The sequence below is a fragment of the Phoca vitulina genome, unplaced genomic scaffold (assembly GCF_004348235.1).
Source record: "Phoca vitulina isolate PV1807 unplaced genomic scaffold, GSC_HSeal_1.0 scaffold2, whole genome shotgun sequence".
NCBI lineage: Eukaryota > Metazoa > Chordata > Mammalia > Carnivora > Phocidae > Phoca > Phoca vitulina.
The window spans coordinates 89,965,361-89,990,422 of NW_022589705.1; the positions used below are offsets into that span (position 1 = coordinate 89,965,361).

General features: G+C 51.0%; 1 protein-coding gene across 1 annotated transcript in view; it reads right to left on the reverse strand.

Annotated features, from left to right (window-relative positions):
- Nucleotides 1–2,337: 2,337 nt before the first annotated feature.
- FHAD1 (forkhead associated phosphopeptide binding domain 1) overlaps nt 2,338–25,062 on the reverse strand; it is a 123,803-nt gene continuing 101,078 nt past the window's right edge. Inside the window, exons 24-31 of the mRNA XM_032393215.1 lie at nt 24,158–24,317; nt 22,810–22,942; nt 19,408–19,537; nt 18,425–18,549; nt 15,727–15,819; nt 15,075–15,295; nt 14,372–14,537; nt 2,338–2,618 (exon numbers count right to left, since the gene is read on the reverse strand). Of these exons, the coding sequence (XP_032249106.1) occupies nt 2,502–2,618; nt 14,372–14,537; nt 15,075–15,295; nt 15,727–15,819; nt 18,425–18,549; nt 19,408–19,537; nt 22,810–22,942; nt 24,158–24,317 (1,145 nt within the window). The 3' untranslated portion in view covers nt 2,338–2,501. The remainder of the gene's footprint in view (nt 2,619–14,371; nt 14,538–15,074; nt 15,296–15,726; nt 15,820–18,424; nt 18,550–19,407; nt 19,538–22,809; nt 22,943–24,157; nt 24,318–25,062) is intronic.

The following is a 25,062-nucleotide window of genomic DNA, read 5'->3' on the forward strand; positions in this document are numbered from 1 at the left end:
TCTTCTTCTTCTTCTTCTTCTTCTTCTTCTTCTTCTTCTTCTTCTTCGTCTTCTTCTTCTTCTAAGATTTTACTTATTCATTTATTTGAGAGAGAGAGAGAAAGAGAGAGAGATTGAGAGTGCGAGTGGGGGGAAGAGCAGGGGGAAGGAGAGGGAGGGGGAAAGAATCCTAAGCAGACTCTGTGCTGAGCACCGTCCTGATCTCAGAACTCTGAGATCATGACCTGAGCTGAAACCAAGAGTGGAACACTTAATGCACTGAGCCACCCAGATGCCCCAAGACTTGCTTTCTATTACAGAAGGTAAGCTCTCCCCGGGGCCTTTGCTTACATGTCATTGGCGGAAACTGAATAACATGGCCAGCTCTAGCTGCAGGGGAGGTGGGGCAATCAAGGCGCTTGGGCGCCAGCCCATACAGTAGAGGAAGGTGATGACTAAGGGGCTTGTAGTATTTGCTGCCTATCTCTCTGGGAGTCCTGGTCTCTTATCTTTCTTGTTGAGTATCTACCCCACCCTTCTCTTTCTGAAGACTGGCTTTTGTTTTTCCAAGCACACGTGGGGAAATGGCCACCCCAGCCCTGGAACCGCATCAAGACTCTCAGTTCCAGCACCACCAATGACCTGGGTGGCATCCCAGTGGCCAGCTTTCAAATGCCAAGGGCAAAGACGCTAGTTAGCCCAGCCTGAGTTAGAAGAGGAAGCTGATTGGTCTGGTTTGGGTTGGGTATGTACGGTTCAGCCAATCAGGTTTGGCCAAGAGAGCAGCATGAGGTAGGGCAAACCTGATTGGTGGAGGGGGTGGTGGTGCATTCTCAGGGAAAAGGGGGCGTGGCTGAGGAGACACCGTCAAAATGATATACCTAGTTCGAGGAGCGGAGAGAAGAAATTGATAGGATAAAAATTGACACGTCCTTGGAAGATGTAAAATACAGTGGAGTCACACGGGCATTGTATTTGACTTTTGCAATTGCAAATAGACATGTTCGACCAACAAAAACATCTTTTTGCACACGATTTGGCTTCTAAACATGAGCCAGCTACCTGAACAGCTGCCTAACTAAGTGATCTTTTCTGGTGCTGGAGAAAAACTTGCTGTTTTGGACTTTGGGGATATGATACAGTATAGGTAATACCATGATGTTCTTTATGGACATTTTCCAGGGTTTTCAAGAGTATTTTTAAGGTCAGGTAATGCTCACTTTTCTCACTGACTTTAGATCCTAGCCCTGTGTAAAATGTACCTTCAATGGAATATCACACCAAGAACTTTTCCTATTTCCTTCTAGTTTTAAAGATTTTTTTTCTTTTAAATTTATTTGACCGAGAGAGACACAGCGAGAGAGGGAACACAAGCAGGGGGAGTGGGAGAGGGAGAAACAGGTTCCCCGCTGAGCAGGGAGCCCGATGCGGGGTCCTGGTGATCCCCAGGACCCTGGGATCATGACCTGAGCTGAAGGCAGCTGCTTAATGACTGAGCCACCCAGGCGCCCCTCCTTCTAGTTTTAATCAGTATAAAGAATCCATTTGGTTTTAAGATAGCAAAATATTTTTATTGTGGCTTTTTAAAAATAAAAAATAAACGATATTCATGACTTCTGGCTCTTCCTCTTATTTTGTTCGGCGGTCCTGGCCACACCAGAAAGGCAAGGGGACAGATGGACGGGGAGAGGGCAGAACATGGGAGCAAGAAGAATGAGGGTCTCTACAAACACGGTGATAAAGGGGTGTGTCCACCTGGGCAGTGTGTGCTCTTCCGGGACCGGGTACTAGGGTCTGTCCTCCTCAGGAGGCTGGCGCCTGAACCCCTCAAGCAGCCGAATGGGCAGGATGGGATGGGAGTCAGAAACTGGGTTCTGGACCCAATTTTTGAATTTAGTAGCTGCATGATTTTAGACAGGAAATTTAACCTCTTTGGGCCTTATCTTCTTCATCTGTAAAATGGGGATCAGAATACTACTTACTTCCCAGGGTTTGGGGGAGGATTAGGTGAGAAGCATTTTGAAAACTGCAGAGTGCCACATAAATGTCAGTCATTATGATGGAAGCGATAAGACGACTAGGCATGCTAAATTTATTATAATAAACTTAGATATAAATGTGCTCTACCATGGCCTCAGCCTCAGACCCGAGGTTGCCATTCTGTCCTGTGGCCCCAGTACACATCTTGGGTTTTGCCAGTGGTGGGTTTCTTGCAGTTCCACGGAGGTGGATGTGTGGGTACGCCACAGCTCAGATGTGGCGCCACGTAATTGTATCTACCAAGCCTAGGAGCCTGGGCTTGAAACTTACATTCTTTGTATGTATACATCTGTAAGTAATTCTAAAAAGAACCTCCATCCCTGCACGCTCCATAATGCAGCATTGTGCAAACACCAGTCTAGGAAGCAACATACTAGGGTAACAACCTTTAAAGTCCTATAAAAGCGTCTTAGTATTTTGACACACAAGAGTCACCCACGTGACTCACGGAGGATCACGCAAGGCCCGATGGGATGACATTTCTAGGTCCTGTCACCAGGCTTAGAAAACAGAAGGCTCTGGCTGGATTTGCTGGATGTGTCTTTCTTCAGCGTCTCCCTTTCTTGGTCCATCTTTGGGGCGGCTTTTCTGGATCCAACCTTCAATGAGCAAGAAAAAACAAATGCGCAAACTCTATAATTGTGGCAAGATCCCAAAATGTTCCACTCAAATGATTTTTTTTTACTCAAAATAAAATGTTTGTTGTAAAAAAAATTATATATATATATAATTATAGCGAGAGAGGAGGAGGGAGGGAGAGAAAGAGAGAGGGATGCATAAGAAGAAGCTAAAATGATCCACAATTATCCCGCTACCCAAAGGTAAGCATTATGACTGTTGTGGTGTACACGCTTCCAGATACACAACAGTTTCCCTTTTTACATTTTTGTGCTTTTGAAACTCGGAGCTTCTTATGCTGGGCATATTCATCGTGATGGAGTTTCTTTCTCCTTGAAAGCTCTTACTGAGCTGTGTGTGTCTTCCGTCTAGGGTCTAGGCCTTTTCCGCGCACTGCCCTTCCTCCTCCCAGCTGCCCCAAGTGTGACTGTCCCTGGTCACAGTTGATTGGATACTTGGCACGGGCTGTGCTTTGCATATGATCGCGCCCAGGATTTGGGGTTATGGACTCTGAGATGCTACTCGTTCCCTGGGCTGGTCCTTTAAACGGCGGGATGGTGAGGTCATCTCTTGCAGTGGGATAACTGGAGAGAGAAGAGATGAGCTGGTACAGGGAGACCCAGAGAAGGAATACGGTATACGCGAGCATGCGCGCGCGCGCGCGCGTGTGTGTGTCAGGGAGCTGATGCCTGGGACCTGGGGCTTACCAGTTCTCTTTAGAGGCGGAAGCCTCTTTCAGCCCTTTGTTCTCATGACACATGGATTCCTGTACCCCCTATAAGCACACCCCTCCCTGTTTCTGAGCAGGTTTCCCTTAGTTGCCACCCGAGCATCTCCTTCTCACACTCTTCTGCACGTACTGTACATGGGATCCTAACTTGCATGTTTCTTTCCAACAGGCTCCAAATCCAGCCCTACTTCCTGCAAGTGTTTGACTCCAGTCACAAGGTTGCATACTCCTGGGGGTGGGGGGGGGGGGTTGGAGAGGGCTGATGGGTCGTCAGGTTTGAGATTGGCCACTTACTGCATGACTCTCGGTTTCCTCATCTGTCAAATAGGGATCAGAATATCCATCCTGACTTCCTCAGGGGCCAGGAGAAGATTCTGGGTGGATTTTATTTTATTTTATTTAAGATTTTATTTATTTGTCAGAGAGAGGGGGAATACAAGTAGGGGAAGCGGCAGGCAGAGGGAGAAGCAGGCTCCCTACTGACCAAGGAGCCCAATGCGGGACTCGATTCCAGGACCCTGGGATCACGACCTGAACCCAAGGCAGACGCTTAACCGATTGAGCCACCCAGGCATCCCTCTAGGTGGATTTTAAAGGCAGGGACTGCGAGGACCATCTCTTGAGCTCTTTCCACTTAGGAGGTCTGTGCCAGTGGTGACAGGGGGTCTTGAAGGTGATTTGAGACTGCATCCAAAATCATTTCAGGGTGAGAAGGGCTAGCTTCTCTACACGAGCCTACCAAGTAAATCTGGGTCGGAATGCCCAGTGAAAATGAAAACAGACAGCAAATGTCAAAAAATCTCCCCCAAACCACCTCTCCTTTATATCCCCTTTTCTTTGATTTTCCATAAAATTGCTGGCTGTGGATGGTTCCCAAATTCCAGTGCCCTGACCTGTTGTGAAGTCGGCCGTCAGGGTCGGAGCCAGGGATTTGGTTAAAAATAAAGAGTGCCTGGTCCCGGCATCTCTATATAATTATAGAGAGAGAGGAGGAGGGAGGGAGAGAGAGGTCGACCCCTAGGTCGGCCAGGAGCTTGGGGTAGGAAGCGCCTCAGAGCAAGCAAGCTTTGCTCCACTTTTGGAGTGGCAAGGTTGGGGGGTAGCAGAAGGCAGAGGGATGACCTGGGAAGAGGAGGACACTGGGGCAGGTGGGGGGAAGGGCTGGGAAGTCTTGCAGCACCCTTACTGAACAGGGACCACAGGTGAGCACCACGCCTTAGGCTTCTCTGTCTGGGAACCACACGCCTCACCCTTGAAATGAAAGGTCAGGGATAGGGGCGCCTGGGTGGCTCAGTTGGTTAAGCATCTGCCTTCAGCTCAGGTCGTGATCGCAGGGTCCTGGGACCCAGTCCTGCATCGGGCTCCCTGCTCAGGAGGGAGTCTGCTTCTCCCTCTCCCTCTGCCCCTCCCCCCCACTCGTGCTCTCTCTCTCTCTCTCTCTCTCTCGTTCACTTTCTCTCTCTCAAATAAATAAATAAAATCTTAAAAAAAAAAAGAAAGGTCAGGGATAGAAGCTGGGCCATTAAATGGCGACACCCAGGGGAAAATGAACTCAGGACACACTGGAGTGGCTGCTTGAGGGGACTGCAAGCTCCAGAAAGTCCTTTCCGTTCCCACCCAGTCTCAGGGCTGTTTACTTCGCTCCTCCTGGGGAGGCCTCTCCTGGCCCTTGGACTGAGTGAGTCCTTGTGAAATCTGCTCCTGAACTCAGGCAACTGGCCTTTGTTCCCAAAGCATTATGTGCAAGGTAATTATTGAATCATTACTGCATTTACTGAAAAAAAAAAAATGTCCAAGAATGGAAGCTAGAAAGGCAGGGGATTTCGTGTGTCTCTCCTTTAAGCCTGAGTTGCTCCCCCTTGTTCTCATTATTGTTCTGCACTAAGGAGCCTCCTCAGACTCCCATTTCTTAGTTGCTCCCGCCCCCATGAAATTTTAATATGACAGATATGTGTGTGCTTTATACATTACAAAAATAATTTTCCCCCTCTCAGGGGTGGTCCTGTCCCCACTGAGAATTCCTGATTGAACCCCAACGCCTGGACAGTACCTGCGACCTTGTAGGTCCTCAGTAACTATTCCTGGAATGAATGAGGGCTGCCAGGACAGTACCTTTTTGTCCACCCCTCCAACCCCCCTGCTGAGGGTGGCCTGTGGCCTAGACTAGGTCATCAATAAATACTTGTTAACTAGAAGATGTTCCTCCTTAGCATACAACTCCCAAACAACTATAAATGCCTTTTAGCTGCAATAGAAATCAATATACAATCACTGAATGGCATTAGGAAGGACAGAAAACAAAAACCCAGAGGCCCTCAAAGAGGGAGGAGGCACCATTTCTGAGGCTTGCTAGGGATGGAGACTCTTTTTATGAGAGGGCAAGAGTCAAAAGCAGATTTTACATGTCCTGTTTTTTTCACGGTGCTCACGGCGACTCCTTCCGTCTAAGGACTCAAGGCACATTGTAGAGAAAGGGGACGCCCAAGCCGCACTTCGTAAGGACCATGAAGACCTTTCTGTACTGAGGGGGTCCTAGACACCAAACCTCTAAGCTCGGGCTCGGGGGTTGGGAGAATGGCAAGCTCACGCTTTGCTCTTAGCCGGAGCACCATCTGCAACATTCTGTGATGCCCAGAGGCGGCCTGAAATTCCGGGGAGCTCCACAGCTCAGAGAAGCACAAGGTGCCTACAACATCTAGGGCCCATCCTGGCATCTCCTCTGTTATCTCACATTCCTAGGTGCTCCTTAGACAAGCCCTCCCCTGCAGAGCGGTTCCTGCCTGCTCCTGGCTCAACCCGATATATGGGTAAGTGACAAACCTCCCCCTCATTCCCACTTGGCAGGCTGGCGAAGGTCTCAGAGGACACTCTTTCCTCTTCACATCCTGCTCTGGGTAGTAACCACCTTCCAGAATTAGAAAAAGGGTGTGGGTTGAGAAGAGGCTTCTATTTTCCCAACATGTCCCTTACCTAGAATATCTTTGTTTTTTTTAATGATAATTTTGTTGTCTCGGAATTATTGTGGCCTTTTATCAAACTCGAATATGGCTCCTGTTTCTCATTTCACTGCAACGTGTTTAGCTTTCAAGCTTCCTGAGAGCTCACCTCTACTTTCTGCAAAGTGGGAATGTGGTTGGGTCAATTCCAGTTCTAGGGCTGAATTGTGAATGGCAGTGTTTCAACATGTTTAAAATTTCGGAGTCTTGATTCCCAACTCTTAAAAAAGAGTGTTCTAGAGGATGCTTCCTTGTAATTCAAGAGAAAACGCATCCGAAATGTATCAGGTTTAGTATCTGGAGGTTGATTACCTAAAGGAGGGGAGAGGCAGGGTTCACCTGGGTGGGTGTCCAGATCTGCAACAAGTTCCAGCTCTCTTATTTAGCTGTACGGCTCTAGACAAATAACGTAAAGTCTCTGAACTTCAGACACCTCCTCTGCTAATGGAGGATTAAAACAATACGTAGCCCTAGTGTTGTTGTGAAGACTGAATGAGATATAATGCCTGTCGAGGGCATAGCTCTGTGCCTGGCACGTACTAAATGCTCAGTACATAACAGAGGGGGTATTATTGTCAACCTGGGTTTCCTGCTGACGTCCTACTGTTTTCTTTCTCCTTCTAGCTCACCTGGGGACTTGAATTCTGCATCTTGTTCTTCACCGTCTCTACAAACATTCGTCTCTTGAATACAGAAGGAATATTGACAACATTTAGCTTATGTTTTTCTTTCCCTTTTGCATCAGAGAAAAGTGTTTTTTTTTCCCCCTCCACTTTCAGATGTTACCCATTTGGATGAAATGTTGGGCTTTCCTAGGGATGGGGGGGGCGGTGAGGATGTGCTTCTGCGGAAGGGGGCCCAGTTTTCAGGCGCTGCTATACTGTCCTGCCGAGCTCCTTAGGGATCTCTGCTCCAGATTCCAGAGGAATCTGAGAGGAGGAGCCTTGTCAAGCAAGGGTCCCTGGAGGATTATTGCAGGCCTCTTGGGGGACAAATCAGCTTTGGGTGGAAGCAGAGCCTCCCAGATCAATGGACGAGGATGAAGACGTGGGTTTTTACCCAGCATCCCAACAGCCCGGGGAATGATGAAGCCACAGTGGTTGACTTCCCTGTCAGGGACGGCAGGCACCTGCTTGGGAGCCAGCATCGTGGCAAATCTGGAGCTTGCCTTTCCCCTGGGGGTTGATGACTGTTGCTGATCCTGGTCTCCTCAAGACCCTGCACCTTGGGACAGTTCGCTGAAAAAAGAGCACGTCCTAGGCACGCTGGGCACATGACAGTGAGAGCAGGCTAGGGCCTCCCTCACAGACTGACACTCTAGCAGGGGATGGTGCAGGGGTGTCAGGAAGAGGGTGTCTCTCAGAGAGTCCCGAGCCTCTGCGGGAGGCGCTAGCCAGACGCCTACAGGGGCTGGGGAAGTAAAAGCAGTGGGTGGAGTGAGCTGGGTGGGGAAGGCGGCAAACCCACAAGCCCAGTGCTTTTCTAAGGGGCCTAGAAGATGGTGGTTGTGGGACTATGGGCCTAGAAGCCCCAGATCTTCCAAGTTGCACAGAGAAGCTGGAAATCCAGCGTATTTGTGAAAGTGCCCTATTTGGAAATGTTACTTAAAAAAAGACCCCCCGCCCCCCCAAAAAAGAAAACCCATGAGCCAAATGAAATGCTGGGCTGCCATTTTGTGACATGTTCTTCAGAGCCTGCCCTCTTGGCTTCCAGCTGGTGCTCAGTAAAGAGTTGTTGGTGGGGTTGCCAGATGAAATACAGGATGCCCCGTGAAATTTGACTTCCAGAGCAGAAAGAAAGAAATTTTTTTAGTCTAAGTATGTCTCATGCAATATTTGGGACATACTTATACTGAATAACTATTTGTTGCTTATCTGAAATTCAAATTTAACTGGGCATCCTGTTTTGTTTTGCTTGTCCTTAGCTCTGGCAACTCTATTGGGTATTCACAAAAGTCATGGAGGGAGTGAGCAGGGAGGCCCCAGCTCGCCATCTTTTGGAGAGGGCACGGGCATTTGTCTCTTCCATTCCCGCAGAAGGGTGCCAACGTGCCCTTACAGCAACTGTCTACGAAGGCTGAGGGGCCTGTATTTAACTGAATTGCCCTCTGGGCATTTTTCACTGAGAAGGCCCTGGGCCTGCAGCCTCTCAACATTTATCACAGGCTCAGCTGAGAGGAGCTAAGCTTAGAAGACAGTCACCAACCAAACTCCTGGAGAATTGCAAAGCAGGACTTTTTAAACCAGCAACCTCCCTTCCTCCCCCCTCTCCCCCAGCAGATTTAAGCAAAATCCCATGAGGAACTTGGAATATGAAACAGATAAAGGAGAACTTTTCCTGGGGAAACAAGGTCTATGTGTGTGTGTGGGGGGGGGGCGCGTAAGGGGGAATGTTGAGAGTCACACTCTTCCATGGCACCCAAGGGCTCCAGGGAACCCCAGTTTGAGCATTGCTCCAAAATATCTTGGATTAAATCCAATCAGTGGACGGCTGAACACTGAAGGGCACAGATCCTGGCCCCCGCACACCTGCTTTTCCTGAACTTGCCTGAACTCCCTGGGCTGTAATGACACCAGCCTGTCTCAAGAGCTGTCCTCAGACATGGCCCAGCCAACACTACGCTGTTCTTCTTGGAGATGTTATTCATTATATCACACAGTGTCCTCTCTAGTGGAAAATCCAGTACTGTCCTTATTCTCAGAACACTTCCGAGCATTGCATCCATTGTATCTCCTGGACACTGTGAGCTCTGGGTTTTCCAGATCCCACTGTCTGCCAGAAAGCCCAGTCAAGTGTGGTTTCCCCCTTGGCAGGTAAGAAGGTCGTTAGAGTTGGCACCTTCCTCCTCACTCCTGGCTCCATTTTGTGCCCACTTTCCTCCCCTTCTTGTACCCACTTATTTCCCTCTTAGGGCAGGGGTTCCTGGGGCTCCCACTCCTCTCTTCTTTTCTTAGGACCTGTCTCCAAGTCCCCAGATCACTCAGTGCCTAGGGTGGTTGTTCAGCCAAAACTACACTTGCCTGCCCCCTGGGGCTTTACCTCCGGATAGTGGGTTGGATGCTTGCCTGTCTCTTAGGTTCATTTGCTCAGACTGCAGGCAAGGGAGGGGCAGGGGCTGGGGTGGGGGGAGGGAACGGGGTGGAGGTGGAGGTGTGTGGGTATTCCTGGCTGGGCACAAGCTGGCTTCTATACCCCACCAGGTTCTACCCTTTGAACCTACTGTATCTATCTTGTGTCTGGCTGCGAGATCAGAAGACCTCTCCATACCTGCCTCTCTTTCTCTTTGAAGGAACAGTTGCAAGGTGTTGATTCTTTTGCATTTCTCTGTTCGCGATCCTCTAAACGTTCCTGAGTGAAAATATTAGGGGAGCAAGAGAGCGTTTAGTGTGACCTGTCCTGTTTCGTTCTGGGACACACCTCCGAGGTTTCTGGGAGCCACTAGGGCGCACTGGAATTGGTGGGCAGAGGATGAAGGGCGGAAAGGGTCGTCACCCCCTATCCACCCGCTATAGCGCCCTCACCACATTTTACTTTCTCATGCTTGCGTGGGCCAGAGTACCGCCCCCCCGTTCCCATCCTACGCAACACCGACTGATTTCTAGGTCTTGGTCAAAATCACGCAAGTGGCACCGAGGAAACCTGGATCTCGCGAATGCTTGGGCCCAAGAAAATTTTGGAAAATCGTGATTTAAATAAGATAGTGATGATATCGATGATGTATGGGCGCTTGTATTGAGTAGTTCTGGGTGCGAAAGAGCTCGTATCCGTGCTCTCCTGGAAGCGAACGCACTGAGGGACGTGCCGCCTTTACTCTCACCTTCCAGACGACGGAGCTGAGCTAATTAAGCGCCGGGATGGTCCAGCCCCGCTCCCCGCCGACCCCACCTGGCAACGTTGTGGCCACGCCCCTGGGCCAGGCTTTGATTGGCTGGAGGGTTGATTGGCAGGAGAACTGAGGGACTTTCCCCAGCCAGACTCAAGCCTGTCTCAGGCTTGAAGCCCTAAGAAAGGGCCAGGAAGGGAGTGCGCGCTTCCAAATGGCAGCTTCTGTGCACTTAAAAAAGTCATAGTGAAACTAACAGCTTTAACCCATTCACAAAAAGTATCTGAGCTCTTGTTGGCCGTAGCCCGAGCTGTATTCACCAACTATAAAGGAGAGCTTCACAAAAAAGCCGCTGGCTCCAGGCGGCCCGGGAAAGCGGCTTGGGGTCGGCCGCCTGTGTGAGCGGGCAGGGGCTCTCTGGGAGAGACGCAGGCCTCGCCGCACCCGTCCAAAAGTTGTCCTTTCTCTCCCCCAGAGTAACCATGCTCGCCAGGCACCGGGCTCTGTCGGCATTATGTCATTTAACCCTCTTGGGTCCCCCCCGTTATCATTTTTGGTGGTGATTGTCCAGGACTCTGAGATACAAGGCATGACCCACTTTACTCGGGGTCACTCCGGGCCAGAGGTGGGGCTTTAACCCTCTTTGTCTGACTCCAGAGGCCGCCTCTGAACTCTGAGAGACACAGCTGCCTTATCTAGGGATGGGGGAACTGGATGAGACTGAGCACAGCCTGGGCCACGGTCATTGTCCCCCTGTCGCATGGAGGGAGTGCCAGCGGCGCCCCCCCCCCCCCCGCATTCCTAAGTTCAGAGCTGATAACCTCAAGGTTCTCTGTGAATGCCCAGCACTGAACTTTTCCCCGCATTTTGTATCCAGTCTCATTGTCACAGCCAAAGGTATGAGTGTGGAAGTATGATTCCAGGAAGTTCTGCTTGGTGAAGAGATGTTCAAACATTCAAACTAAAAACTACATCTTTTTTTTTTTTTTTTTTTGAGGAGGGTACTGGTTGGGAAGCTCAAGGGGAGTAATTTCATTAACTAGTGGTTTAACCACCTCTTCTCTATGAATGGGTGAGCTTTGATACATGAGACTGGAAACATTAAGGCTCCTTGTGAAAATATTAGGTGTAAAACTTGAAACAAAAAGGAATTCTATTTTCCTTGAGCTTCCATTGAAAGAACGAATATATTCCTTGGAAGGAACTGTGGCCAAGACAGATGTATACAAGTTCCCTTTAGAATCCAGCAAAACTTTACAATTGATGGGTTTTTATTTCCCGACAAACAGGAATTTCCGACAACATATGAATAACAAACCTTAAATGCAAACCCAAGCCCTGGAATGAAAACCCCAGGAAGGATGGTGAGTGGAGGATGGGGGGGCGGCCGCCTAGAAAGGGAGGTGCAGAGAGCAACAGGTGTGGAGAAGTGGACTGGAGTCAGGGAGGGCAGCAGGCCTGGGGTGGGGGAGGGGGGGTAGTCCCGTTTCTGCTGCTGGGCAGCCGGGTGCCTCTGCCCTCTGTCAGCCTCTCTGAATGGGCGGCCGGGTGCCAGCATTCCTTGCAGGGTTGATGGAGAGATGAAGCGCGTGCAGTGTGGAGCAGATGCCTGCCACTCGGGAAGGGCTCAGTAACGTCAGCACTGCTGTGATTGTGGCTGTGATTTTTCATAATCTTTCCCTAAATTGTGACTTCCTGGAATTTGAACATTCCCAGCTCCCACTCTTCTGGGGACACAGACGCAGGGTCAACTTGGCCATTTTAGATCCTCCTGCACAGAAGGCTGTCTGGTGCCCAACAGGCTGGCACGGCCCTTGCATTGTGTATGAATGAGGCAGCTCATGAATAATGCATGTAGAGCCTGATTATGTAAATCCTCAGGTTTTCTTATATTTTTAGCCAGCACATGACAATGGCCTTTTTGGGGCCCTTTGCTGTCCCATTCTGTGGTCTGGTGTTTCTGCTTTGGGGGCTAGCCTGCCAAGTCCTAGGGCGGGGTGGGGGGGGGCACCTGAGGGAGGGGTGAGCTCTCCAGAGGGCACATCAAAGGAAAAGTCAGAGCTCTGTCACTGGCCCAGCTCTCCCTGACTTTGCTGGTATGAAAGGAAATGGTCCTTTGCCTGAAGCCTGTGATGTTTAATTCAGAGCCATGGATGCTAGAAACCCCGCATCTGGGGCTCCCTCAGAGCAGGGTGGCTGCTTTCATTTCTAGGGCTACAAGCTGGGGAGCCTGTTGTCTGGAAGGTTTGCAGGATGGAGGAGGGCAGCTTCCTGCAAGGAACTTATCTGACCAGCGTCTCCTAGTTGGGGAGGAGGGCACCCTTCTATGGCCTTCTATGGCTTGACCTCCTTAGAGCTTATTCAGGCAACACATACACACACACACACACACACACACACATGCAAACAGACATACAAATATACACACAGAAACACACATACAGCGCATACGCGCACGCACTTCTATACACTTATACACATGCGAGCATGCGTGCACAAATACACAGCCCAAGTCAGGAAAACTAACATTTACAAGGTGAAGAATGGGGCGAGGCCAGCATAGAACACAGGAACTAGGGTCAGTGGTCCCGGGGCCAGGTCTAGGTTCTGCTTACCAGCTACGGTGTGAACTTGGGCAAGTCTCTTAACTTTCTGAGGCTCAGTTTCCTTATCTAAAAGGGGGGTCATCATAGCTACCAGGCTGAGCTACCAAGGCATTAGTAACCCCGATCGGTGCTGCAAAGCCCGGGGGGAGCCCGGTGCCTATAGATGATCATGAGATAGCGGTTATGGTAATTTTCCTTGTTTGCCTGATCTTAGTCTTGGGACCTGCTCTACCTCCGGCAAGAGTTAAGAACGAGGGAGAGTCTGGTTTGGAAATGAATGCGGGAGTGAGGGGTTATGGGTATAAACTGCAGAGAAGACAGGACAGCCCCTCTGTCGACCACGGGGCAGGCCCAGGTCTGTTGGGGAGCTTCCGAAGCGCTCGTCTGGGTGCTGGTCACGCGTGCCGGGCTGTCAGCCGCACCTCGGCCGCGTCTGAGGCAGAGCTTGCCTGAGCCACCACATGTGCGGGCTTCTGGCCACATGGAGGAGAGCAGCGTCCACCTGCCGAGTGCCAGGCCCTGGGCTAATGCTTTAGAGTGTCCCTCTAGGTGTCCCTCACCTCCCGAAACCACATGGCCTGTGAGTTCACACTGCGAGAGCTTGGACAGGGAGAGTACCTGCCTCGTGTGCAGTCTCCCCAACAACCCTGCAGGGCACGCGCGGTGAGGAAGCAGGGCTCAGAGAGGGGACTGGACTTGCACGAGGCCACAGGTTAGTAAGTGGAAGGGGGTGGGATCTGAACCCAGGACTAACTCCTGCGCTGTGTGACAGAGGAGATAACAAGGCGAGGGGAGGAGGGGGCTTTTGGCTGGATCACCAGCCCGAGTCTCCAATCTTGGTTTCTCAAGGCAATGCTACTACCAAGTTCATGCCAGGAGGCAGATCACTCCTCCTCCTGCCTTTCCTCCGGGGTTCCCAGAGCCCGGGATGCACACCCGCCCATGCCTCTGGTGGACACACTCCCGATTCTCCTTTGCAACTCAGTGTAGATGTCATCACTTGGAAAGCACTCTCCAAATGCTCTGGGCTGGCTGGGTGCCTGCCTCTGGATGACGCAGCCTGAGCACCCGTTAGACAGAGACTTTAAATCCTTAAATCAGCCTGAAGTCAGCTCTTTACCTGTCTGTTGTGCACTAAAGGACATCCTTTAAGGATCTTCAAGGACATCCATCCATCTATCCTCATCCATCCATCAAATATTTATTGGATGTCACCTATGTTCCAAGCACTCAGAATAGTGAACCCAAATCTTCATTCACAGATTGCTTGTTCATCTATGTATCCCTACCACCTAGAAGCACAATAAAAATGCAAACAACAGCTACGATTTACAAAGATACACATGAGCTAGATAGTGAGTTTCAGAGAGGTTAAGGAATCCACCTGGGATGACAGAGTAAGTGGTAGAGCTAGGGTCTGAAGCTAAGTGTGTCTGATGCTAAAGCTATTCTGCCGCCTCCCTTTGCATCAGTAAATGTGTTCTGTGCTGCCCGGAGCCCCGGGCCCTCACTTTGCTGTTTCTAAAGGGAGCCAAGGGGCCGCAGCCTCCGAGGTTCTGCCCCAAGCAAGACCCCTCACCTTCTGCTGCCGGATGGCCCTGTTGATTCTCTTCTCCTGGTGCAGCTGGTGCTCTATGCGCTCCAGAGCCTCCTTCAGCAGAGCCTTCTCTTCTGCCTCTTTGTAGATGCTGTCCTCCAGCTTTGCCACCTGCGACTCGTACATCTGCACCGACACTTTGCTCTGCCTGAGCGCACGGGAGAGACACAGGCTCTTTTCCCCTCCTCTTTCTCATCCATGTCCCCAACCTGGGAGAGTCTCAGAATACTTCCGGCGGCGGCTAACTTAGTGGCTTCATGGCAAGCAGATTTGGGGCGTAGAGGACAGAATAAATAGCTCATCGGGTGCCTAAGTGTAGTAGGAGGGTATGCTGCCAGACACCCCCCCCCATTTCCCAGGGAGGGCGTAGGGGAGCTGAGGCCACTAGAATAGGGTGAGCTATGGAAAGTACATAGGGTGAGTCCTAAGTCAAAATGCACACAAGGTGCAGCTTGTTCGTGGAGAGAGAGACAGAACGAACACTGAGCACCTCGATCGCTGCTTTCTCACGGACAGACTCGCCTCTGTCGGGCCCTAGTCATCACCGCCCCCCCCCCACCCCCAAGGTCTCTCTGCCTGCCCTGGACCCGGGTCTGCTGCTGCCCTGGACCCGGGTCTGCTGCTGCCCCGAGGCTCAGCCGCGAGAACGGACACCTGGTCCTTTCTGTGGGGTCACCGGCGGTACCTGAGCTGTTCTATGTCTTTTTCGTATCCTCTCAAAAGCTCCTCTTTTCTCTCCAGCCGGTTCTTGAGTTGGGTGATCTTATCAAACACCAGATCGAGGTCCCTTTGTCGGAGTTGGTTGACTCTCTCTCTCTCTTTTGCAGAGAGGTATTTCATGGATATGTGACCGGACATGTCCTTGATGTTCATCAGACTCCCGAGCGTTTTGCTCATGTCCATGTACTACAAGGAAAGCGTTTGGCAGATAAGAGGCCGGGCCCAAGGCTGCTGGTGGCTGCTCTGAGGAAGCCAACATCTAATTCTGTGTCGTTCATTTTCTACAATTGCCAAGAACACACCCATGCTTGGAAGCGAGTGCCACTGGGCTTTCAGGAGGACTTTCATTTACTCCACATCCCTTTATGCTATGCCTTTTTGAGAACCAGGAGGAAAAGTGACAACAGACATAAACATTCATTCTAACTACCTCGTTTTTCAAGGAATTGGCCTATGCAACGTCTGACCCATGCAGGGAGAGTAGATGGGTCTTGCGGAGCTATTATTACAAGTAAATATGCGTGCGAAGCTGATGTTTAGTTACACTCTCTGGTGGTTAACGATGACTGTGGGGGACCCAGCTTTGGATAGGAGGGGACGGTGCTGTATGTACATACCAGCTTTTCACTGAGATCTAAAGCCTCAGCTACATCCATTTTCCCTGACTTTTCCATGGCTGGGATGGCTGAGTTGGCAAGGCCATTCTGAGGCTGAAATAAAAAAGAAGTGAAAACTCTCTTGGCGTGCCATTGTGAATGTCTACATCCTGGAGATAAAACACCGTAGTTATCGAAGAATGACTTGAGAGAGTTGATTCTCCTTTCAGTTCCTGACCAGCCCGTCTGATTCCTCTGTCAACTGCTTTCTGGTAACTGTGCTCCCACCCTTCAGAACATGACTCTCACTTGCCTTGTTCTCTGTTACTTACTGTCTTCCCTCTGGACCAGTGGTTCTCGGTCAAGGGTGATTTTGTCCACCCTCCCCTGCATGCCCAAGACCTTCGTCAATGCCGGGATACATTTTGGTTGTTGCAGCTGGAGGTGGGGAGTGCTACTGGCATCCGGAGGGTGGAGGGCAAGGATGCTGCTAAACATCCCACAGTGCATCAGATGGCCCCCCAAACAAGGAATTACCTGGCCCAAATTATCAGTACTGCTCAGGTTGAGAAACCCCAGTCTAGAGGACAAGCTTCATAAAAACAGAGGTTGTGTTGCTTTTGCTCACTATTCCATCTCTTGTGCCCAGCATGGCACCTGGCACAGAGTGGGCAGAGAAAATAGCTTTCCTCCTTTTATTAAAGGAATCTCATTTTTAGGTAACAGAAACTATACCGTCGCCAAATCTGGCCAAACCTTCACCTAGTGCTGGAACCTGCTGGGCGAGCATCCCTTCAGACCCACTCCAGAAACAATGCCCAGTGGTGTTCACAGCTGTGCCCTCCGTAACACTCTCTCAGCCAGCTGGCTGCTGAAAGTCCCTACTGACCACAAGGAAGAGCCACCAGACAGATCAGGGAGTCTGGAAGACCATAAATAACTGTAATAAATCTCCCTAAAAAGCAAACTGGGTTTTAAGTGCTCACCCCGAGCATCTCTTGGCCCATAGCATCTGCTGGCACTCCACTGTAAACCTCTGAGATTAAAAAAACTGACTACAAAAACATAAAGGCTCAGCAAGTGACTGTGATAGATAAGCGTGAGCTATTTGTCTCTCCATCTCTAGTGCTGAGTGTGAAGGAGGGGATTTGAGGATGACAGAGCCTGAAGTACCACTCAGCGTCTCCAGCCCTGGGCGGTGTCTTCCGTATCCCGCTCCGGGTTCCCCTTCCTTTCCTGATGGAGGGTCACCTAAGGCAGAATCTGGTGGATGAGGTTTAATCACATAGTCCCCATGTCCTTCTCTGCAGACTAGCAGGGAGCTAGACACAGTCCTGGGTCCATCAGTCATTATGCTGTGACCTTGGGTGAGGTACCTGACTGCCTGAAGTCTTAACTTTTCTTATCTGTAGAATGGGGATCATGACAGTAACTCCAGCACAAGGCTGCTGTGAGGGTTGAATGATAACTGGCTGAATGATAAATGATAGCTTAGCTCAGTGCCTGGCACATGGCAAACACTTAATAGATGTCAGCGAGCCTTCCTCCTGCTCCTTCTCTTCTTTCAATTTGCATTATTGCCAACCTTGGAGGATTGAGCTCTTCCGAGAGGGCTGGGGGCTCTCCTGCTCTGTGGTCGTGGTGGTGGCATAGGGTCGGTGCTAGGGAGAAGGTAAATCTTGGGAAGCAGGTCAGGATAGGAGAGCCAGCTGAGTTCCCCACCTGGAGACTGTCTCTCCACTTCCAACCTCGGAGAATGAGGGCTTATCCAGAAAGCCAGTACATTCCTGAAGACTCACATCCCTAGCAAATGTCCAGAAAAATGGTGCAGGAGAATGTTGGTACAGATAGGATGACTTTGTTCCGTGGTCTAAAAGCCTCTGCGTGGTGTAGATCCAGCTGTGGAAGCAAGCCACGCCCAGCAGATCCCGTGATTGACCGTGACCCGAGCGGTCCATTGTCAGGTGTCAATCAGGCACCCATCAAACATCCATTTAGGGTACAGGGCACCTTCAACATAACGGTCAAATCACTTCTGAAAATCCTAGCAAATACAACTATTTCCCTTAAGAGAGGAAGGGTTTCTTGAGTGTCACTATCTAAATACTATTAAGCAATCATAACAGCTATCATTTATTAAGTGTTTGCTCTGAGCCGGACGCGGGGATAAGCACTTAAACCAGCCACCTCTAGGTTCTCACCAGGGCGCAGCTGGGCAAAGGAGGCCCAGAAAGTCTAAGAGCCCGCCCGAGGTCACACGGAGGGCGGGACTGGCATTCGGACACAGGTCCCTCTGACTCTAGAACTTGCGTCCTCTTAATCAACCCTCCGGCTGCTCTTTATGTGTTCACGCTTCTCAGTTTGCCGTGCAAAGCAAACTTCAGGCAAACTCATGGCTTAATGTTAAAAATTAGCCTGTTGAGTATTTTCTGCGGGATATAACACATCGTGTGAAAAGGAGGGCCCACCAGAGATTGCTCTGGACCAGGGTCAGTGAAATGATTTAACACGCTGGGCACAAACGGAGAGCAACCTCTCTGTTCAGACATGGGGCTGCTGGTTCACCAAAGCCTTGAGCCGGTGGTGCAGACGTGGCCTCCCAGGGAGGCCTGGCCCCAAGCCACTGACGTGTGAGGCCGTGCTGGGGCACCCGGCTAGTGTCTGCCCCCACGCCCACCCTCTCCACGTGTCACCGCAGAGAGAAACTTTCTTTGGTTACCGCTCCGATCTCTATTCTTGAGAGAGTTGGCAAATCAGGTTTTGCGTGCAAGAATTTCTGGACATTTTTTTCCATTCTGACCGTCTTTAAGTCTAGATAGGATTCAGTCAGGTGGTCCTTATGATCTATAAAATAAATGAGAGTCAAAAGAAAGGGTCAGGAAGAAGTTATTGCTTGTAATAATCACAGCTGCTGGGGCACCTGGGTGGCTCAGTTGGTTAAACATCTGACTTCAGCTCAGGTCATGATCTCAGGGTCCTGGGATTGAGCCCGAGTTGGGCTCTCCTCTCAGCAGGGAGTCTGCTTCTCCCTCTCCCTGCCCCACCCCTCAGTTCATGCCCTCTCTCTCTCTCTCAAATAAATAAATAAAATCTTAAAAAGAAATCACAGCTGTGGTTTACTGGACCTTACTGCAGGCCAGTGCTGATCTCCACCACCCTCCCTTGGCAGGTGAGAAATAGGCCTAGACAGGTAAATGGCTTGTCCAAGGTCACACATAGTAGGAGGCTGGGGCCTCGCGGGAGCCAGTGCCGAGACATGGACGGTGAACTTTCAGCCACAGGAACCAGGCTGGAACTTGAACCCTGGCTTCTGGGGCCTAGCCCAGCACTCCCCCCCACCCCCCAGCAACAGGTGCAGTGTCTTGAAAACGTTATCCCTTCTAAACAGAGTATTCTAGGAGGTTCCCAAGCTGATCCTTGCACTGTTAGTCCATGACAAAGTTCCCACCAGGCCACAGCGAAATAAGAAAAAGGACAATGTAGTGAGTTTTTTATGAAATCCCATTTATTTAAGATCAAGGCTTGCCCTTGACTCTGAGATCATGCCTGCCATCTTTCCTCGTATGACAATGTCCTTTTGGCTATGAAGTGACAGGACAGAAGACAGTGGTCCTGGCCGATGGCAGTGCCCAGAGTGACCTCTAGAGTCTGGGGCTCAGGGCTCTGAGCAGGGAGAGGGAGACCAGCAGGGAGGGAACTTACTTGATGAGCAGGACTTCTCAAGCTCCTTGATTCGCGCACGCAGTTCAGACAAGGCCTTTTTCTGACGCTGAATGATTTCCTCATGTCGGGACCCTTTGCACTTGGCCCCTAGATCACTGAAGGATTGTTCCTGTGGCCAGAATGGTGTGGAGGACAGCTTTATCAGGGGTCAGAATCTCTCTCTTATAGTCCAAGAAACATGTACAACTCATGACTAGCAGAGACCCTGTCACTTAGTACCTTGGAAGCTACTGTAAGGGGCTTCAGCGCAGAAGGAATTTAAATTTTTCATTTCAAATATAAAGTCACATCTAGGAAGATTTCCAACTCTCTTACCTACTTAGCATATCTATAAATAAAACCCCCCTCTATGTTCCCTCCCTGTGTTTTATATTTTCTTCTAATATTCTTCTAAGCTTGGGTTTCCATTTGTTGTCATTTGGGTCTTGTCTCAGAATAATCACATCAAATTCTGCTCCAGGAGGGGGCATTTTTAGATAAGAACACATGGTACTTTCTTCCTGACTGGAAATAGGGATGGCTCTTCAATATTTGCTAGGGGGAATTTGATAGATTGGCTCGCGGTTGGTCTGGAGAAAGGAAAACCTTCCTCCGAGACTTCTGGAGGTTCTACTGTCCAACAGAACTTTCCGGGATGAAGGAATGGTTCCACTTCTTGCACCATCCAATATGGCAGCCACCAGGCACAGAGCACAGAGCTAGTGTAGGGCTTATGAAAGGCATAGACAAGGAGAGGTCTTCTCTGTCTTTTAAGGGTCATGCCCACCTTTCAGATTCAGAAGAATGCAAGGTTCCATCTTTCAGAAAAATTCCCAGACACACAAAAATTTGTGTACAGGGGCATCTGGGTGGCTCAGTTGGTTGAGTGTCTGACTCTTGATTTCGGCTCAGCTCATGATCTCAGGGTCCTGGGATCTTGCCCCGCATCGGGATCTGCACTCAGTGGGGAGCCTGCATGAGGATTCTCTCTCTTCCTCTCCCTCTGCCCCTCCCCGCTGCTCTCTCTCTCTCAAATAAATCTTTAAAAATTTTGCATGCAGATTCTGGAGGTTCAGGGCCCCCTGAAGCCCAGTAATGAACTCTATGCAACACATGGGCTCCGTGAGAGCAAAGTCTTTGTCTCCATTGGAGACTGTGGTGTTCCCAGGGCCCAGCACTGTGCCCGAGCTTAGTAGACGGTCCACAGTTACGGAGCCTGACTGAAATGAGGTTAGAAACAGGGTGGGAAGGAGCTTGTTCCAGCTTTCTGGCTGGGACCAGGGCTCAGCAGCAAAAAGAAGGGGACGTGCCACTCCTGGCTGGACTTAGTAGGACCTCACTTGAGCCTGACATGGGCTTCAGCCTGCTTATAGGCTGCATGGCTGGTCCACTCTTCCCAGGTTGATTCTACACTGGCCTTGCTGTCTTTGAGGATGTATGCTTGCCCAGGAATGTCGTGTGTGTGTGTGTGTGTGTGCACGCACGTGTGCAGGAGTGTGGAGAGGAGGATAGGGTCTACTGACCTGGGGCTGGGGCAGCCACAGCAGTGAGGCTTGGTGACAGCCTTTATTCTGTCTGAAGAGTATGCCTGAGCCCGATGTGACCCTTACTCATGGCTCTTCTGGGAATTTGTTTATTTAGAGAAGAAGATGGAGATTCTTTCTCATACAACTCTGAAGCCCTCTGACCCACTCTGGCTTAGAAAGCAGGAAGTAGCCTGAGTTTGGAAAGCCATTCGGAGAAAGAACAAATACTTTTTTCCTTTTATCTTGCAGCCTCCCTCCCCCATCCTCTTCAGTTAATCCTGCCTCATAAGGGAAACTAATAATCTCGGCATCCAGTCAACAATCCGTTCTAGCAAACTCGTGCAGAGTCGGAGGGGGTCTGGTGTGAACAGGAGCCCTGGGCCTCCCCCTCTGCGCCCACCCCGGGCCTGGCATGCAGCAGACACTCTATGGTTGTTGAGCGAGTGAACGAGTATGGGCTGGGTCCTGCACTGAGAGCTCGGGATTCTGACAGGTCTGAGACAGGAGCGAGACTTGCTCCCCGCCCCGCAGAGCTCAGGGTGCGGGACCGCTGGCGCTTCCCCGGGCACCTTCATCTTCCGTGAAACGCTCTGGACAGCGATGGTGCTGCCCAGATGGCTGGGCCTCGAGCCCTTTCGTTCAAGCTGCGTGCGGCCCTGGCTCACTGCTGTTTGGCAGGGGAATGGCATCTTTGAGAAAGCAGGAAGGCAGGCTGACACATTTGGCCCTGTTTCCAAGTGAAGGTCCAAAGCCCATTACTGAAATGCCCTGTTCTCTAGTTTCATAAAGCAAAGGGGAAAAGGATGTCCCTGGGCTCCAGGAAACCCGAGGCCTCAAGGAATCGCTGCACCCGCAGTCAGCCTTCCACGGACAACGGGAAGCATCCCAGGGCAGAGTGGGAGTGCCACCTTGGGGGGCAGCGTGGTGAAGGCTGTTCTCACTCGGAGACACGCTCCCTGTGTTCTGAGCAGCTGAGCCGTCCAGACATGCAAAGGCTTCTGGCCAGGCACCCCAAGAGGAGTCAGGGAGAGACGGGCACGCAGCAGAAATGGTACATGGCTCTTTGGGAAGACAGTCTGGCCCCATCAAGCACAATTTGAGATGCCCTCTGGACCCTGCATTTTCACATCTGGGGAATTTGTTCTATGTACAAACCTACAGGGACATTAACTATAGCAACGTGTGAAAGTAGACACAGCCTCAGTGTCCATCCGCAGGGGACTCGGGGTGGACAAGAGGGAGGCAGTGGAATTCTACGCACCCAATTAAAAGAACAGAGTGGTTCTTTATATACTTACTAGGAAAGAGGGTCTTTATATGTATAGTGTTCAGTGGGGGAAAAAAACACATTGCAGAATATACATGGCTTAATACCATTATTTTGCAAAAAGATCTCTTGTATAAACATGCATATATAGGGTGTGTGTGCTTGTGTGCATAAACAAAGTTTGTTTCTCTACAACCCCACGCGGTGGTGGCTGTCATCCTGCTACTTTCCAGACAAGGGAGCCGGCATACAATTACCTCCCTGGGGTCAGCGTTTCTGGGTGCAGGAGTCTCACCCCGGGATGGAACCCGGGCGGCCTGGAGCTGAGGCTGGTCTTCGCACACCGTGGGGTCGCGCCTGTATGAGGGCAGGGCAGGCTCTGTGAGGAAAAGGGCTGATGGCACATGTGTCAAACTGCCAACAGCCGTGACCTCCAGTGGCCTCGGGAGGAGGGCGGGGACTACCGCTTTTTACTGCGCGCATTTCACATAAGCAAGTCAGATCTTTGGAACTTAGAATGCAAATATTTTCAGAAGCAAAGACGGGCACCATGGGGCTCTTTTTTCTTAGCATTGTCCCGCTGAGTGGCCGGGCCTCGGCGGCACTCACCTCTTGACCGCTCAAGAGAATGTCAGTGTGGACCGGTTCTATTTGCACCGAGACGTCACACATCTGGGCCGTGTTCCTGGGCTTCTGTTCCTTCTCCTTGTACAGCTGGACTCTGTGTTTCTCTTGGGAGGCCCTAGGGCAGAGAAGATGAGTCACTGGACGGCAGGATGGCCGGCAGCCTGAGGTTCCAGGAACCACCACTGACCTTTGGAGCCACTGACAGGACAGAAAAAGGAACTCCGTTTTTATAGGTAACTGAAACCTTCGGGTCTTCAGGTCTCCTGCCGGCAGATTTCTGGAGACTTTAGTTTCAGGGGACTTCTAAAATCGTGGCCAGGGCGGCAGACACCTGTCCCCCTTTGTTTCCCATACTAGGTCTGCGGGACACCCGCTGGGGCATTTGCTGGGGCATTTGCCGCGTATCTGCTGTTTCTAACACTTTGTACGTGTTAACCCTTCTATTTCTCGTAACAATCCCATGAGTTGGGGACTCTCTTTGCCTCATTTACAGGCAAGGAAAGAGACCCACAGCAATTTGCCCGTGGTCATGGAGCTTGTAAGTGGAGGTGGCTGGCTTTGAATCCAGGCAGCCTGTGTCTCTAACCACTCTGTGAATCTGTCTTGGCCAGGAGCCAGGAGGCATATGAATCTACAGGGTAGTCACAAGATGTGGCTTTTACTCAACCTTTCTTGGAGAAAACATTACTCTTATGTCAAAATAAGGGCAAGTTGTGGATGAAACTGCAAACTCACATGTATTTTTCAGGCTAATCCGTGGAATGACAATGACATCTTACATTTATTTTAAGCTGACTTCTTTTACCCCAGTTTATACATTGGTTCCATCAATATTTATAAAGTTCCCTATGTGCCAGGCACTGTGTGAATGCTGGGGAGTCAACAGCAGGCAAGGTCTATATGGGGGCCTTATGGGGAAGGCGGATAGGCAAACAGGCCGTAGCAGCCTGGCTGTGTGAGAAGTGTTAGGTTGTACGGAGTGCAGGGGCTGAGAGACCCCAGGCAGAGTAGGAGCCCTTGGCTCTGTTTGGTGAGGGTAAGTGACAGAGGGCTCCTTGGAGGAAGTGGCATTTAAGCTGAGGCCTGTCCTCTGGAATACTGGGCAGGAATGTTTACGAGGCACAGAACTAAGCAAAACCCTGTTTTAAATGATGAGGTTGTGAAGTAATGAAACACATGCCTGCCATCCATCCATCCATCCATCCATCCATCCATCCATCCATCCCTCCCTCCCTCCTTTTAACATTTACCGAGTGACCTCCACGTGGGAGGCTCCCTGGGCACTTGGGTGTGTCTGGGCCCCCTATACCATGAGGGCCTTCCCACACACCTGAGCGCCTCCTTGAGGACCTCCAGCTCCCTGTCCTTCCTTTCCACCAGGCCGGTCAGCTGCACCATCTTTTCCTTGAGCGCTCTCAGCTCGCTGCTTTGTTGCTGGACCAGCGCCACGTTCCGCTCCAGTTCCATCTTCTGCTTTTCATTAAGCTCCCCTGGAGAGACAGGAAAGCTGGTGAGGGGGTCTCCCGCCTCGGGGCTCTGCCAGGGCCACGGCCCATCGGCCAGGTCTACAAGAACCATGAGGCAGGTCCACGCTCCAGGAATTCTCGCGGCAGGGCTGGGGGGGCGTTAGTAACAGCCAGGGGGTCTGCCTGCATCTTAGCAAACGACAGCAAAGCCCTGTCTGACCCCGGTGTTCCAGAAGCTGTCAGGGCCCTGCCTTTGCACCTGTGGCCTCTGGGGGCTCCCTGGTCCACCTTCGGCTGCCTGCTTCTGCATCTGTTTGCCTAAGGGCGTTCCTTCTCCGGCCTCTGGGGTCTGCTCTGCTCCTGGGTCTGCCAGGTGCATCAGCCTCCACCCGAGACTGGAATTCACAGCCCGGTTCCCCTCACCCCTGGGGCGGGCGACCCGGGGGCTGGGCTGTACCCTGCTCCCCAGCGTTCGCCCCCTGCAGAATTCAGCTCCAGCTGCCCGCTCTGCCCCTGACTGACAACACAGCTTTCTTTGCCTTTGTCCCTCTCCTGCCTCTAGTCTACCTCCATTGCTGCTGGTCCTGGGATCGCCTCTCAAACCCACCACCCGCAGGAGCATTCTGGTCTCAGGGTCAGCCTCTGTTGGCAAAACCCAAACAGAGACACTTGCATTACCTCAGATTTTCATAGCAACCCTCCAAGTGAGTTACTGGTCACAGCCCCACTTCACGGAGGCAGAAACAGGCTTGGAGAGGTAAAGGTGCTT